The sequence below is a fragment of the Arachis duranensis genome, chromosome 9 (assembly GCF_000817695.3).
Source record: "Arachis duranensis cultivar V14167 chromosome 9, aradu.V14167.gnm2.J7QH, whole genome shotgun sequence".
NCBI lineage: Eukaryota > Viridiplantae > Streptophyta > Magnoliopsida > Fabales > Fabaceae > Arachis > Arachis duranensis.
This window is the reverse complement of record NC_029780.3, coordinates 69,518,582-69,534,639: the sequence shown is the minus strand read 5'-3', so window position 1 is coordinate 69,534,639 and position 16,058 is coordinate 69,518,582. Positions and strand designations below refer to the sequence as shown.

At 33.7% G+C, this 16,058-nt stretch overlaps 1 protein-coding gene across 1 annotated transcript; it reads left to right on the top strand.

Annotated features, from left to right (window-relative positions):
- Positions 1-11,909: 11,909 nt before the first annotated feature.
- LOC107465899 (chromatin assembly factor 1 subunit FAS1) lies at positions 11,910-16,052 on the top strand. The gene is given in 9 exon segments (XM_052254303.1): positions 11,910-12,337; positions 12,531-12,800; positions 13,143-13,224; positions 13,297-13,413; positions 13,622-14,005; positions 14,275-14,342; positions 14,344-14,410; positions 15,658-15,691; positions 15,782-16,052. Coding segments are annotated over 9 exon segments (1,446 nt in total). The 5' UTR covers positions 11,910-12,032; the 3' UTR covers positions 15,901-16,052.
- Positions 16,053-16,058: the final 6 nt, after the last annotated feature.

The following is a 16,058-nucleotide window of genomic DNA, read 5'->3' as shown; positions in this document are numbered from 1 at the left end:
GCTCAGCTTTTGAGGAGGAAAGAATTTATCCAAGAAGGCCGTGACTAGCTTATCCCAAGAGTCCAGGCTATCTTTAGGTTGTGAGTCCAACCATGTCCTAGCTCTGTCTCTTACAGCAAAAGGGAAAAGCATGAGCCTGTAGACTTCAGGATCTACTTCATTCATCTTAACAGTCTCACAAATCTGCAAGAACTCAGTTAAAAACTGATAAGGATCTTCAGATGGAAGTCCATGAAACTTGCAATTCTACTGCATTAAAGCAACTAATTGAGGTTTCAGCTCAAAATTGTTTGCTCCAATGGCAGGAATGGAGATGCTTCTTCCATCAAATTTGGACGTTAGTTTAGTGAAATCACCTAGCATTCTCCTTGCATTATTGTTGTTAGGTTCGGCTGCCATCTCCTTCTCTTGTTCGAAAATTTCAGAAAGGTTGTCTCTGGATTGTTGTAATTTAGCTTCTCTTAGTTTCCTCTTCAAAGTCCTTTCAGGTTCTGGATCAGCTTTAACAAAGATGCCTTTTTCCTTATTCCTGCTCATATGAAAGAGAAGAGAAAAAGAAAAGGAAGAGGAATCCTCTATGTCACAGTAAAGAGGATCCTTATTATTAGTAGAAGAAGAAAGGGAAGAAGAGTGAAGAAGAATGGGTAAGGATAGAGGTAGTGATTTGAGATGAGGAGAGGTGAAGAGAAATGTTAGTAAATAAATAAATAAATAGAAGAAGAGGAGAGATAGAGAATTTCGAAAATAATTTTGAAAAAGTAGTTAGTGATTTTTGAAAATTAAAGATAAGATATAATTAAAATTAAAATTTAAAACAATTAATTAATTAAAAAGAATTTTTGAAAAAGGATGAGATATTTTCGAAAATTAGAGAAAGAGAAGTAGTTAGGTGATTTTGAAAAAGATAAGAAACAAACAAAAAGTCAAATAGTTAGTTGAAAAAGATATTAAAATCAATTTTGAAAAGATAAGAAGATAAGAAGTTAGATAAGATATTTTTAAATCAAATTTTAAAAAAGATAAAATTTTGAAAAAGATAAGATAAAAAGATAAAATTAAAATTAATTACTTAACTAACAAGAAATTACAAGATAAGATTCTAGAAATTAAAGATTGAACGTTTCTTAACAAGATAGTAATAACTTCAAATTTTTGAATCAATCATAGTAATTGTTAGCATAATTTTCGAAAATAAAGATAAAACTAAGAAAAAGATTTTTGAAAAATATTTTAAAGGATTTTCGAAAATTAATAAGAAAAATGAAAAAGATTTAATTTTTTGAAAAAGTTTTAAAAAGATAAGATTTTTAAAATTGAAATTTTGACTTGACTTGTAAGAAACAACTAATTTTTAAAATTTTTTGACCAAGTCAATCCAAAATTTCAAAAATTTGGAGAGAAATAAGGAAAAGATATTTTTTATTTTTTTGAATTTTTAATGATGAGAGAGAAAAACACAAATATGAATGTCAAGATGAACACCAAGAACACTTGAAGATTATGATGAACATCAAGAACATATTTTTGAAAAATTTTTAATGCAAAGAAAACATGCAAGACACCAAACTTAGAAATCTTTAATGCATGGACACTATGAATGCAAAAATGCACATGAAAAACAATAAAAGACAAAAAACAAAAAATCATCAAGATCAAACAAGAAGACTTACCAAGAACAACTTGAAGATCATGAAGAACTCTACGAATGCATGGAATTTTCGAAAAAATAATGCATAAATTTTAAAAACATGCAATTGACACCAAACTTAAAAATTGACTCAAAACTCAAACAAGAACACAAAATATTTTTTGTTTTTATGATTTTATTATTTTTTGTATTTTTATTATTTTTTTCGAAAATATTCTTTTAGAAAAACGAAAAATAAAGAAAAATTTTTTGAAAGAATTTTGAAAACTTTTTTGAAAAGAAAATAAAAAGAAAATTACCTAATCTGAGCAACAAGATGAACCGTCAGTTGTCCATACTCGAACAATCCCTGGCAACGGCGCCAAAAACTTGGTGGACGAAATTGTGATCATCAATAATGGCTCCAAAGGCTTGGTGCTCTCAAACGTGAATCACACTTTGTCATAACTCCGCATAACTAACCAGCAAGTGTACTGGGTCGTCCAAGTAATACCTTACGTGAGTAGGGGTCGATCCCACAGAGATTGTTGGTATGAAGCAAGCTATGGTCATCTTGTAAATCCCAGTCAGGCGGATTTAACTAATTTAAGAGATTATTGGTTTAAATATGATTAATAAAAATAAACAGAAAGTAAAGATAGAGTTACTCATGTAATCCAATGGTGGGAAATTCGGATAGGTGCATGGAGGTGCTGTGTTCCTTCTGAATTTCTGCTTTTCTGCTGCTTTCATCCAATCCATCTTAATCCTTTCCATGGCAAGCTGTATGTAGGGCATCACCGTTGTCAATGGCTACATCTCATCCTCTCAGTGAAAATGGTCCAAATGCTCTGTCACAGCACGGCTAATCATCTGTCGGTTCTCAATCAGGTTGGAATAGAATCCAATGATTCTTTTGCGTCTGTCACTAACGCCCAGCCTTCCGGAGTTTGAAGCTCGTCACAGTCATTCAATCCCGGAATCCTACTCGGAATACCATAGACAAGGTTAGACTTTCTGGATTCCCATGAATGCCGCCATCAATTCTAGCTTATACCACGAAGATTCTGATTAAGGAATCCAAGAGATATGCGCCCGGTCTAAGGTAGAACGGAAGTGGTTGTCAATCACGCGCGTTCGTAGGTGAGAATGATAATGAGTATCACGGATCATCACATTCATCAAGTTGAAGTGCAACGAATATCTTAGAACAGGAATAAATCGAATTGGATAGAAGATAGTAGTAATTGCATTAAAACTTGATGTACAGTAGAGCTCCACACCCTTAATCTATGGTGTGTAGAAACTCCACTGTTGAAAATACATAAGTGAAAGAGGTTCAGGCATCGCCGAATGGCCAGTCCCCAAACATGATCAATAGTCTCCTAGGATGGATAATAAAATAAAACTGAGACCAAAGATGTCTAATACACTAGTAAAAAGTTCTATTTATACTAGACTAGCTACTAGGGTTTACAGAAGTAAGTAATTGATGTATAAATCCACTTCCGGGGCCCACTTGGTGTATGTTTGGGTTGAGCTTGATCTATCCATGAGCTGAGGCTTCTCTTGGAGTTGAACGCCAAGTTGTAACATGTTTTGGGCGTTCAACTCTGGTTCGTGACGTGTTTCTGGCGTTTGACTCCAGAATGCAGCATGGAACTGGCGTTGAGCGCCAGTTTTTGTCATCAAATCTCGAATAAAGCATGGACTATTATATATTGCTGGAAAACTCTGGATGTCTACTTTCCAACGCCATTAAGAGCGTGCCATTTGGAGTTCTGTAGCTCCAGAAAATCCATTTCGAGTGTAGGGAGGTCAGATTCTAACAACATCAGCAGTCCTTTGTCAGCCTCCTATCAGAGTTTTGCTCAGGTCCCTCAATTTCAGCCAGTAAATACCTGAAATCACAGAAAAACACACAAACTCATAGTAAAGTCCAGAAATATGAATTTAGCATAAAAACTAATGAAAACATCCCTAAAAGTAACTAGATCATACTAAAAACTACCTAAAAACAATGCCAAAAAGCGTATAAATTATTCGTTCATCACCAACCCATTAGCATTTTAGGTTCGTTTGGCCCAACTTTGGGCCAAATCTTTTTGAATTAGTGCCCAGTTTTCAATCTAAATATTTTCCTAAGTTTTTCTACTATTTTTATTATTCTCAGACAGCACCGGATAGACTTAAGTTTGTACTACCGGCTAAATTATCGGTACGCATTTTTATGCATTTTTCTATAGAAAAATACTTTTTCCCCTCAAAAAAATTTACTGACTCCAAATTTCACCTTTATATTTTTAAACTAATATATGTATATTTTTTAACCTATTTAGGGTAATTAAATTATTATTTTATTTTATAATTAAGTGGTTAATTAATTTGCGATTCTTACACTATATAAATAGTATAGTCTCGCAAGGTGGATGCCATGTACACCTCGCATACAGAGGGAACCTTGCAAGGTTGAGTGCCTGATAAACCCCATTTTTAGGGTTTATCTTGTGCTTAATTTAGTAGATTTTATCCATTATTGTCATACTTATTCATATAATTCGCATGTTTTATATTTTCCTTTCTAATTTTGTACTATGATTGAAAACATACTTCTTTGGCCTTAAATTTGCTAATTTTAATCCCCTCTTATTACCATTCGATGCCGTGATATGTTTGTTGAGTGTTTTCAGAGTTTATAGGGCAAGAATGGCTTAGATGACGGAAAGAAAGCATGTAAAAGTGGAAGGAACAAAAGAAAATGATGTTTTGAGAAGCTGGCAGCGACGCATACGCGTGGGCGACACGTACGCATGACCAGTGCCACAGACGAGCGACGGGTACACGTGACATGATGGAGACCTCTCTCCTCTCTCTAGGTTTTAGGGTTTTTAGCTTTAGTTCTTTTCAAATTCTGAATTCTATCTTATTTCAATTTAGTTTCTCTTCTACTTGTATTTGTTCTAGCATTCTAGTTTGTTTATTTTCCTTGTTGATTACTTTATGTTGCCAATTTAGTTTATGAATGTTTAATGTTAGATTCAATTTCCATATTAATGCAATTTATATTTTCTATGGTTATTGTTGCTTTCCTTAATTTGTGTTATTGATGCTTGCAATTGGTTGTTTAAATTTAATATTCCTTGTTACTCTTCTATGTTTTTATGTTATGCCTTCCAAATGTTTAATAAAATGCTTGGTTGGATTTTAAATTAGCTTTTTATATTCTTGACTTGGATTGATTAGTTGAGACTATAAAGTTATCAAATTCTCTTGTTGAAAGATGAATGAAAATAGTTGATTGGCTTAGGCTTCACTAACTCTAGTCTTTGATTAGGAGTTGTGAACCTAAGTTGATTTTTCTCACTTAACTTACCTTCATTGTAGAGGGTTAACTAAGTGAAAGCGAAATACAATTACCATCACAATTGATGATGACAACGAGGACATGACTTCTAATTCTCAATCCTAGTTAAGAGTTTTCTTAGTTATTAATTTAATTTCTAGCCATTTTATTTCCTTGTTCCTTATTTCAAAAATCCAAAAAGATACTTTTCCATAACCAATAGTGAAAATACTTCCCTGTAATTCCTTGAGAGACGACCCGAGGTTTAATACTTCGGTTAATTTTATTAGTTTACTTAAGTGACAAACATATTAAATTTGATTGAGGTTGAATTGTCGGTTTAGAACTATACTTGTAATGCAATGATTTTTGTGAAAATCTTTACCGACATTTTTCCCCGTCAGTGCCCTGCACACCTCACAAAATCAAGTGCTCTGTACCCATTCGTAAGTAAAATAACCTGTATTTCTCGTAGGGTGAGTGCCTTGTACACCTAGCAGGCATAATAACCTGTATCTTTTTCAAAACTCCTTATTCCGGAAGTGGGATAAAACTACCGTCCTCGCCATATCAATCCAAAACTCATTTCAATCTAACATAGTCAAACATAACCAAAATTAGAATTAATAATGCAGAATTGAACCGAAGAGAATCCTCGACCTTCTATCCAACTTTTCGGTGCGACAAGCGAGAGAATCCTCAACCTCAAGCTTGTCCACTGCAACAAGAGAGGGAATCCCCAACCTCATCTTTAATTTAGATTAATTCAATAAAACTCGTTTTCACCAAATCAAAAGTTTCAAATTAACCTTGATAATCCATCCTTCAATTCCGTTTGAAAATCCTCAAAAGCATAACTCTTAGATTTGAAGTAATTGCATAAAGTCCACTTTCAACTTCATTCTCAAGTTCAATAATTTTCTGAGACCCAAAAATTATCTTTCTTCACCAATCAAATTCAAATACTGTAAATTCACCAAAACTCCTCAAAAGATAATTCTTTAATCAAACTCAACATAAGTCTTTTCATATCAAATTGAACTCAAAACATAATTCCTTTCTGAAATAAATCAAACTCAAACATGATTCTTTTCTTAATAAATCGAACTCAAAATAGTATAATTCCTTTCTTAAATAAATTAAATTTAAAACCTAATTAATTCTTTTCTTAATAAATCAAAATCAAATGATATAATTCTTAAATCCAAATCTTTCTAAATAATCACTTCAAACAAAATCCCCAATTTTTTTAAAAATTTCGACAGCATATTCTCTAAAATTCAGACTTTGCCACCTTTCAAGGGTCCCAACCAAATCAAACCAAACATCTCTCAATCATTCAAATTACTTCTAATAAATCATTATCACAACAACATCACTCAACTCAAGAAAATCAATAAAATCCATAATTTAATCAACCAATCTCATTAATCACAATCAACTTCAATAGCATCAACTAATAATTCAGAATTCTCAGCCTTCTCAAACGGTTTCAAACCAAACCATTCTCAAATATCAAATCATTCCCAATTTTAAACCGATTTCGATATCAAATCATGTTCAAATATCAAACTGCTTCCAATTTCAACCATTTTCAATGTCAATTCTTTTTCAATAAATTATTTTCAAAGTCGATTCATTTTCAATACCAATTCAACTCTAAAACCAAGAAAATCACTTTTCAAAATATTCAATTGAATCAACTTTTCAAATTAGTTTTTTCCTACAATTGCATGCCAACCCAAGAAATTAATAATTCAATCAAGCAAACAATTTCATTCATCCAAATTAACTCAATTTAATACATAAGACTCATATAATCACCAAAAATATATTTTTTGCATCAATATCAATTTATAATAATTTTTGACAATAAAATGAGTTTAAGAAAAGTGTCCCTACCTCGATTGTCAAAATTTGGAAACTCTAAAACTCATCGAACTCGTTTTTCTTCCAGCCTGCAATAGATGCAGCTATAACCACAACTCCATATCGCTTCTGCAACAACAATCGTAACTTCAAACGCAACACGCAATTACCGACACTCAACCCTATCGCAATAACATCGCAAAACCTCAGCATAAGGAAACAGAAACTTATATCTCAAGGGTTCCAAAAAGAAATTACTTACTGTATTTAGAAAGTAACAAAGGAATAGAATGGCAATAGCTCCAACGATAACTCTCGCCAATCACTGCATCATTTTTCGGAAACAGAGATGCATCTCAAGTCATCATCAATGCTGGCGGCAAGGGAACGACTGAACCAAGTAGCGACAACTCTAGTGTGGTTCTTGCAGCCACAACAACTTTCTCGGTAGCTATACACGACGGGCAACAACTGCTACAGCAGCAGGGAGAGCGGCGACCAAGGTGTCAGAGCTGACAGTGACAGGAGCTCCAGCAGCGTCGCAGGTGGCTTCCCCCTCTCTCCCGTCGCGTTGTCTCTCTCTCCTCAAGATTTTTCGACAACAGCAACTCAAATGGCAATGACGACGACAGCTGGAAGAAGCTCCTTCGACGGCGACGATCGAAGGCTCAACGACGATAGTGACGATCGAGGGCTCAACGACGACGGCAACCGGTAGCTTCTTCTCCTCTCTTGCGCGACACTCTTCTCCGTCTCTCTCTCCCTCTATTTTGTGCAATGGTGGCAGCAGCTCGACAGAACAGTGGCGACAACACAGCAGGACGGGACGAACGGTGGCAGCGGCACCCTCCCTTGCAGGGGCTCTCTACTGTGTGTGTATGAGTGCTCTCCATTCTTCCTTTCTTCCTTTCTTTTGTTTGGTATGGGGGGTGGCTAAGATTTGGTAAGGTAACTGTGTGTGTCTTGTGTTAGGGTTAGAGTTAGGGGTAGTTTAAGTATTTTTTATAATAATAATAATAGGGGTAATACAGTAATTAAAAACCAATTTTAATCGAACAATAATTATATTTAAAGATACTATTTGTTCATCAGTTTATAAATTATTTTTAAATAAATACTCTAATTCAAGAATTAAAAATGATATAATTAATTTTCTTTATTTATAACAATTAAAGTATCAAATTCCAAAATCTTAATTATTTAAATCAAATCATATAAAATTCTTATTTTTTTACAACCGTTAAACTTTATAATTTAAATATAGAAAATTATCAAATAATTTTAATATTAGATAAAAATTCTAATTTAATTCAAATTCAGTTTATCCAAACTTAATTTAATTACTTTTAATAAAATAATTTTTAAAATTAAAGTTGTTAATAATTAAATAAATTAAAATTGACTTATAATAAAATTTTTCAAAAATTATGAGTATTACACAGCATTATCATTGTGAGTTAGAGGTGGCTGTTTATATTATCATTTCCTACTTATTTTATCACTACTATTTTGCATTTATATGCTGGTTCCATAAGATATATCTGTCACTTTAGTTTTGGTTTTGTTTGTTTATTTAAACAACAGTACATGAAAATATAAATAATGTGATATTGAATGTCTAAATGCTAACTCACGGTTGCTACTTTCTTGAGTTTACTTTATTATGCTTATATTTAAAATAATGATTTCTATGCTTAATTGCCTAGTTGGGGATTGAGGTTCAAGTTAATAAACCAACAGAAAGTACAGTAGATACTATTTGCTTATAATGAGATCTTATTTATATATTTGTTTTTTTTAAGTTTAATTATTTTATTGGTCTCTATAATTTTATAAAATTTTTAATTAGGTTTTTATATTTTTTTTATTGGATCTCTACATCAAAATTTTTTTTTAATTAGGTCTCTTTTAGTAGTAATTAACTTAATTTTATAGGAACCTAACATAAAAAAATTAATACAGGGACTCAAATAAAAGAAAAAAAGTGTAAAGACTCAATTAAAAATAAAATAATGCAAAGACTCAATTAAAAAAAAAAGTATAAAGACCTAATTAAAAATTTTACAAAATTATAAGTACTAATAAAATAATTAAACCTTCTTTTTATTTTTTTCATTAAAAAGAAGACAAGTTAATTAAGGTGTTTAAACCGAAATGTATGGTAGAAGCTAGAAAAAATAAATTTGAAAGGGAATTTACATGATATTGAACCTTAAAACATGTTTTCAACTCAAATAATTTGAATGACGATGACTTTTAAACCATAAAAAAAAGGTTAAATTTTTTATATATGTTCAATCATTTTTCTGTAAACACAACAGAGAATATTTAAAGTTTCTCATTTCTTTTTCTTTCAGAGGTATACCTAAAGAATTGTTAAAATAACAATCTTTAATTTTTTATTTTGAGATAATAATTTAGTTGATTAAATGTTACATATCAAAGTTAAACTGAGAATCAAAAAAATTGAGAAAAAGGATTTTTAAGCTTAGTCTTATGAATCAATCTTTCAGTTAAGTATGAAATCTAATTCAAATTTAAATCACCTTTCAATGTATTTAAATCATTTAGAATGCAAAACAAAAATCTCTCTTAAAAACAACAAAAAACATAAATTGAAATTAGAGAATTAATAATTTCATTCTATTAAAAATTAACAGAACTCTTTTTCTTAACGAGAAAGAATTAGTGATTCATTATTTTGAAAATTACAAACAAGAAGTAAAAAAAGTGCAAGTAAAAAGAGGAAGCGAAAAGTAAAAAATATCCTTAAGTGTCTAACCTTGCGAGTTACATACTACTCCCACTTACAAATGCAAATTCAAATTTTCTTCAAAGTACAATTGAAATTACATTTCTAACTAATTCATGATCTTTGTGTTTGCATTTTGGATCTTTTTTCTTCAGGAATTATGGGTCAGCTTGTTGAATGAAGAAAAGATTGAGTGGCATGCCATACAAGTGTCACTTTGCTGGCACGCCCAAAATATTAAAGCTTTGTTTCTTCTCTGTGATTTTTGTCCAGCATGCCACGCTAGAGACATGCCCAACCACACGCCAGAGTTGAAGAGTTGGTGTGCGACTTTGGAAGCCATGCCTTTGGCACGCCTTTGATGGAGGATTGGCATGCAACTTGAGAAGGCACACTCAAGTTGAAGAGTTCATAATGTTTTCCCAGTATGCTACGCCCTTCACATGCTCAAAATGTGTTTCAGGAAAAACGGCTCAACGTGTCACGCCGAGTGCACGTCCAACGCACGCCCAATTTGAGTTTTGGAAGGATTCGCAGGCGTGTGGCTTTTGGCACACCAGCCACACACCATAGTGCACGTCCACTTGGTTAAGTTTTGCTCCCTCGGAAGTTGGCCTAGCGTGCCACTTTCCAGGCACGCCATATTGCATGCCCGTTAGAGAGAGGAGTTGGTTCTAGGGCGTGTCACACCACAATGCATGCTAGTGTTGATGAATGCTTGAGACACCTGAAAATGTTGCCCGACATGCCACGCAAGAGACACGTCCAAGGGCATGCCGATAAGGTCTTGTGAGGGCATGTGGCTTTTGGCATCCAGGATTGAAGACTATTGGAGGTGCTTTCTGGAAAAATTGCCCAGTGTGCCATGCCAGAGACACGTCCAAGGCCACGCCAATATTGTTGAGATTTTGCTCTCTCTGGAGATGTTGCCCGACGTGCCACTTCCGAGGCACGCCATAGCGCATGCCAGTGTTAATGAGAATTGACTTGAGGGCGTGCCACGCCACACACACGCCTACGGGCACGCCAAACTTGGTCTTGTATGATGCTTGAGGTTGGGTGGCTTTTGGCACGCCAGCCACATGCCATAGTGCACGTGCTTGCTCCAGGTGCTTCAAAGGATCTGGTGCAGAATTTAAAATCCACAAACTAAGCAGAAAGTGCACTATAGTAATACTTTAGGTGAGTGAGGATCGATCCCACAAAAATTGATGGACTAAGCAACTATAGTCGAATGACCCACTTACTCAAGCAAGTAAAAAATGGTGTTTTGAGGTTCAAAAGCATTAAACAGTAATTTAGAGAGTAAGAATGCAAACAACAAAATTGGTGTGAAAAGTATATGAGAAGATAGCTAAGGTTTCGAAGTTATTTATTTTTCCGAATTAAGATTTCTTACCAATTATTTTAATCATGCAACATTCATTTCATGGCAAACTGTAATTGACTAAACCTTAATTCTTTAATGATTTAGTCTCCTCTAACCTAATCAACCGTCAATTTCTTGGTCACTTAATATAAATTACAGGGTTAGGTTCAATTCTAGATTATTGGCCACAAAAACCCTAATTACCCAAATATAAGAGCATTATATGTCACGTATCTCATTAAGTCCAAACAATTAGAGGTTTAGGAGAAATTTACTTTCAAGTTATTATTCGAGTGAGATAACTTTTTCTAGAATCAACAAGAATTCATGTAGAATGAGAATTATTTTCCAATATATCAAATTCATGAGATGAAGAACGAAAGTAATCCTTGAAATTAAATCAATTTTTCCATCGGTGCTAGCAACCCATACCCGACCCTTCCAATCTTTTTTCTCTTGCTACCACTGACGCTACTCAATATCAGACTTTTCAGTTTGGATCAAGAATTTACTTGCAACAGAATGTCGTTCTCACACTCAAATATCACTCCATTATCACTCTTTCTCATTCGGCAATTCAAATACACACTTACAACTAAATATCCACTATTACTAGACATTTTAGCTTATTTTCGGAAGAAATAAATAAAAAAGAAGTAGTAAAATATTTGTGAAAAATACAAAGAGTTGCACATCCTTTTATAATTATTGCTGAAAATTTGTCTTTAGGTATCTCATTTTCAATGTATTTTGGTCAAAACACTATAAATTATTTATTTTGGTAAATAAAATATTTATTTTATTTATTTAATAAAAAAATCCGAATATACACTCATCTTGAATAAAACTCATATACGCAACCGAAGCAACGCGTGGCGCCTAAGTGAGGCACGGTAACAAAAAACAGCACCGTTAGTCAGGTACCGCACCCAAAATCAGTTGGCGCGAAACTCCACGCCAAGACGCAGTGCCACTCACCCTCTCCACATTCACCTTTCTCAAAGAAACTAGGGTTCAAGCATCGAAAATCTTCACATAAAAAACCTCGTGAACTTTTTCTGTTTCTGTAAAAATGGTTTCGAAGGGTGACGTGGCGGACGTCGGCGAAAACAAGAAGCAGAAGAAGAGAAAGAACAATGAAGGAGAAACCGAAAGGCAACGACGTCGTCGAGAGAAAGAAGAATCTAAAGTGAAGGAAAAACTTTCTTTGCAAAAGCAAGCCGATATCATGCACAAGTTTCTCAATAGAACCAAAACTAGCGATCGAAATGACCAACACCTCAATACAAAGATCGAAACTCCGTTTGATTCAGCTACACTATCGATGGATGCTACCCTTCATTCTGGTCCTGAATTTTCCAGTGAGGACATTCGCAAGTGAGTTTTTTTAGAATTTATTTATCTAAGATAATTTATGTTTGGTAATTACTTTAGACGCAAGGAAAGTAAATCAATTTTGTGGGATAGAATTAATTTTGAGAGCTAGAAATCAAACAACATCATAACTAGTAAAATCATCTTTACCTCTTCGCTGAATCAATTCTAAGCCTTCCATTGTATGGATTTGCAGGGCACAGATTTCGAGGTGGCATGATTTGAGTAAATCGGTTCGATCAAAGAGGAGTCAAAGGTGGGGTATACGATTGAAACCTAAGTTTGAACTTTATAAGGAGCTTAAGCTTCGAGCTACTGTAAGAGTGGCTCATTATGGTGACTTGATATTGGGGGAGCATGCAGAACGTTCTCTTCTTGATGTGAAGATGAACCAGCATGGGAAACAGTTATTTCAGTTTGATCATAGTCCAAGACCTGCCTTTTATGGTATTTGGGACAAGAAAAGGTGACGTTCTTCTACTTCCTTCGTGGATGTCAGTTCCTCTATTAGAACCTTTCCTGTAAGTAACTTGGAATAGAAACATATTCAGGCCTTTCTACAAATGAGTATTCTTTTTTTCTTCTTTTTTTCCTTACCTCTTATCTTTCTTTACATTTCTATGGTATCTTTTTTCTATGGAATATACTTACTTTGCTATAAAGAAGTGTTATCTGATGAGTGGTGTTATTAATGTTGTCCATCACATGTTTGTTGCTATATATATTGCTACATCTAAAGAAATTGGAGCCGAGATTCCTTTATTGCTTTTATTGATTTTGAAATTGCTTATACGCACTTTATTTCCAGTCAAGTTGTTGGACCACGCCATCCTTTTAGGAAGGATTCCAGCTTGGATTATGATGTCGACAGCGACGAGGAATGGAAAGAGGTACTTAAAATCCTTGTATTCAATTTAAATAAATGTATGATGGATCTTATTTGCTGATTCTTTCTTTTCTAGGTGGATCCTGGTGAAAGCCTGTCAGGTTATGACCAAGATGAAGAGGAATGTTCAACATCTGATTATGAAATTTGTGGTGGGTATTTTGTTCCTGATGGATATCTCTCAGAAGATGAGGTACAGTATTGGTGCTTATATTGTTGCATTTGCTATTTGGATTTTCTCATTTCAGTCATTGGAAGTACGTAAGTGACTTCCTCACAAAAAAAAAAGTATGAGTTATTTTTGGTGTGTTGCATTTATGCATATTTACTTGCCAATTCCAAGGGCAATCATACCTTGAGTACCTGAACTGTTTTTTTAGAAAACTATTTATTATATGTAGGGTGCACATGTGGATAAAATGGAAACAAATGTTGACATTGATGGAGGGGAGAACTTACCAAAAGGCAAGGATGATGTAGAGAGGGATGAGTTCTGTGCTTTGCTTCAACAACAGAAGAATCTAAATAATTTGATAAAGATTGCTCTTGGAAAAAATAAGCCATTGATTATAACAAATTTTGTGCATGAGATGAGATCGGTTCAAGATAATGGTACTATTAAGTCAGAGCAGATTTGGTTGCAATACTTGAGTTCTCATGTAATTTCTGCCATAGATATATCTGTGAATCATTTTCAAGATGAGGACCAAAAACACTCCAGCGGAGGCAGTGTCGCTCCAGTATGTGATGATGATGCTATTCCGGAATCGAATCTTCCTCTCATTGTAAGTTGTGCATTTTTTAATTGTACCAGTATCCTTGGGAAGCTGCATGGTTTGAGAAGGCTTAAGATCAACATTTCTTTATAATGATAATTAGGAATTTAGGATTTGGGTTAGTGTTATTTTCAGAGGCTTTAGTCACAATCATCTTATGTTTCCCATAATTGGTTTGTTACGATAGCCCATCCCTTTTTGTGTTGCTCTTTTGAATTTGAAGCTAATCTGTGGAGCTGCATTCAAATATATCAGCATATAGTGATATTTTTTTTCAGGTGGCTGCCATTCAGACTTATCCTAGGAGCTTAAGTAAAGTGTTGAAGTCTTTGAAACGAAGATTTCCTTCTGCCTCAAGATTTACTGAAGGATAAAGTGCATGAGATATCAAACTATGTTGATAACTGTTTGCAGGTTTGTGAGAGTGGAGATTCCAAATTCTTGTGAGTACTGCTAATTTTTATGATGCGAATAATCAAAAGATTTATAGATTGGATTCTGAGAAAAGGGAAAATATTCAAGGACTAATAAATGGATACAGCTGTCAATGATAAATGCTGACATTAGACTTGTTATTGAATATTAGCCTATAGTGGATTCATCATGTTTGAAATTTTAACATCGAATGACACCTGTACAGTTATGAACCCATCCTAGGTGTGTTAAGTAGGATTGTTCCCTGAAGGATAAAACCTTGCATCTATTGTGGGTTTTCATGAACTTAACCCCAATGATCAATTTTGGAGTTGATGACCTATAGTGGCTAAATACAGTGTGGCAGTGATAAGTTTTGAATTGTTTGTAGATTATTTTTATGAACATGATTCAGATGAACCAAAAGCCACCTATTGTGGTTATTAGAATTGTCAACCAAATCTGGCAAATTGGATTTGCCATCTCTTGATCATATTTGCAGTCAGGAAAAGGAATTCTTATGTTGTCTTTAACTCGAAGATTAGATATTTTTAATTTATGTACAGTTTTCACCAGACGGAATCTTCTAATAAGATTAGTCCAAAGCATTTTAAGAGTAACTTTTTCCAAACCCTTGTTCTCATAATCAAAAAAAGTTAACATTGCATAATTAAGCTCTGATTGCTTGTGTTAGGGTTAATATATCAAACCAGATCATATTTCATCCTTTTCTGTTAGTCATTAGAATGGTCTTGTGTAAGGATTTTGCTGGAAAATAACTTTGGTAAACATCATCTGATTTCAAGAAAATCTTGATAAAAAGATTTTTAATAAGAATTGTTTATGCATCAACATGACTTTATAAATTTGTAAATATGGTTTTAGAGGGGAAAAAGAAAGGCAAAAAGACTAAACAAACAACAACAAAAAAAACTCTAATACCTATATTTATTTTAGTGATGTTTATTGCTTTTGCAAATGCTTAGAAAAATTAAAACATGCTCAAAATATGTGTTTTAAAAGCTTTTCAAGAAGCTTATCCAAACAACTGCAAAATACTAGAATGGTTCTTATTTGAACAGCAACATAGCACATAAGTGTTGATTTTGTGCATCATTCTTAAATTATTGTCATGCCCCTTTGAATTTGATTTTGATTTTTTTAATAAAAGCCAACTCTATCTTGATTGAGTATGCCTAGGACCTCGTTCGTAGCTATGTTGAATTTATGGTTTCATTTTTGACCAGGTGAAGAAAGAAGTTCTAGTTAAGCTTGGTCTAGGTAATTTTCATTGTCTCAAGCACTTGACTATTGACATCAATTCTTTCTGCAGATCTTTTTCTTAACTAAATTTTTTGGTTGCACTGATAGATCAGGGTTGTTCAAAATCGGAATCAAGGAGCAGGACTGTGCATTCTTCAAGAAGTTGTTTTCCACCTACTAGTGACATCCTGAAACCTGGTGAAATTCTAATCCTATCATCCCAATAATCACGCTATGTTGTTCCTGAATTAGTGCAGCGTTATTCTTGTAATCTAGAAGGTCCTTTTTCAATAGGATATGATTGGTTTGGGATATTAAACTCAGCTTGAGGATGATACTCCTGTCCTTTAACATTGTTTTCTTTTCTATGGGGCATGAAATATAG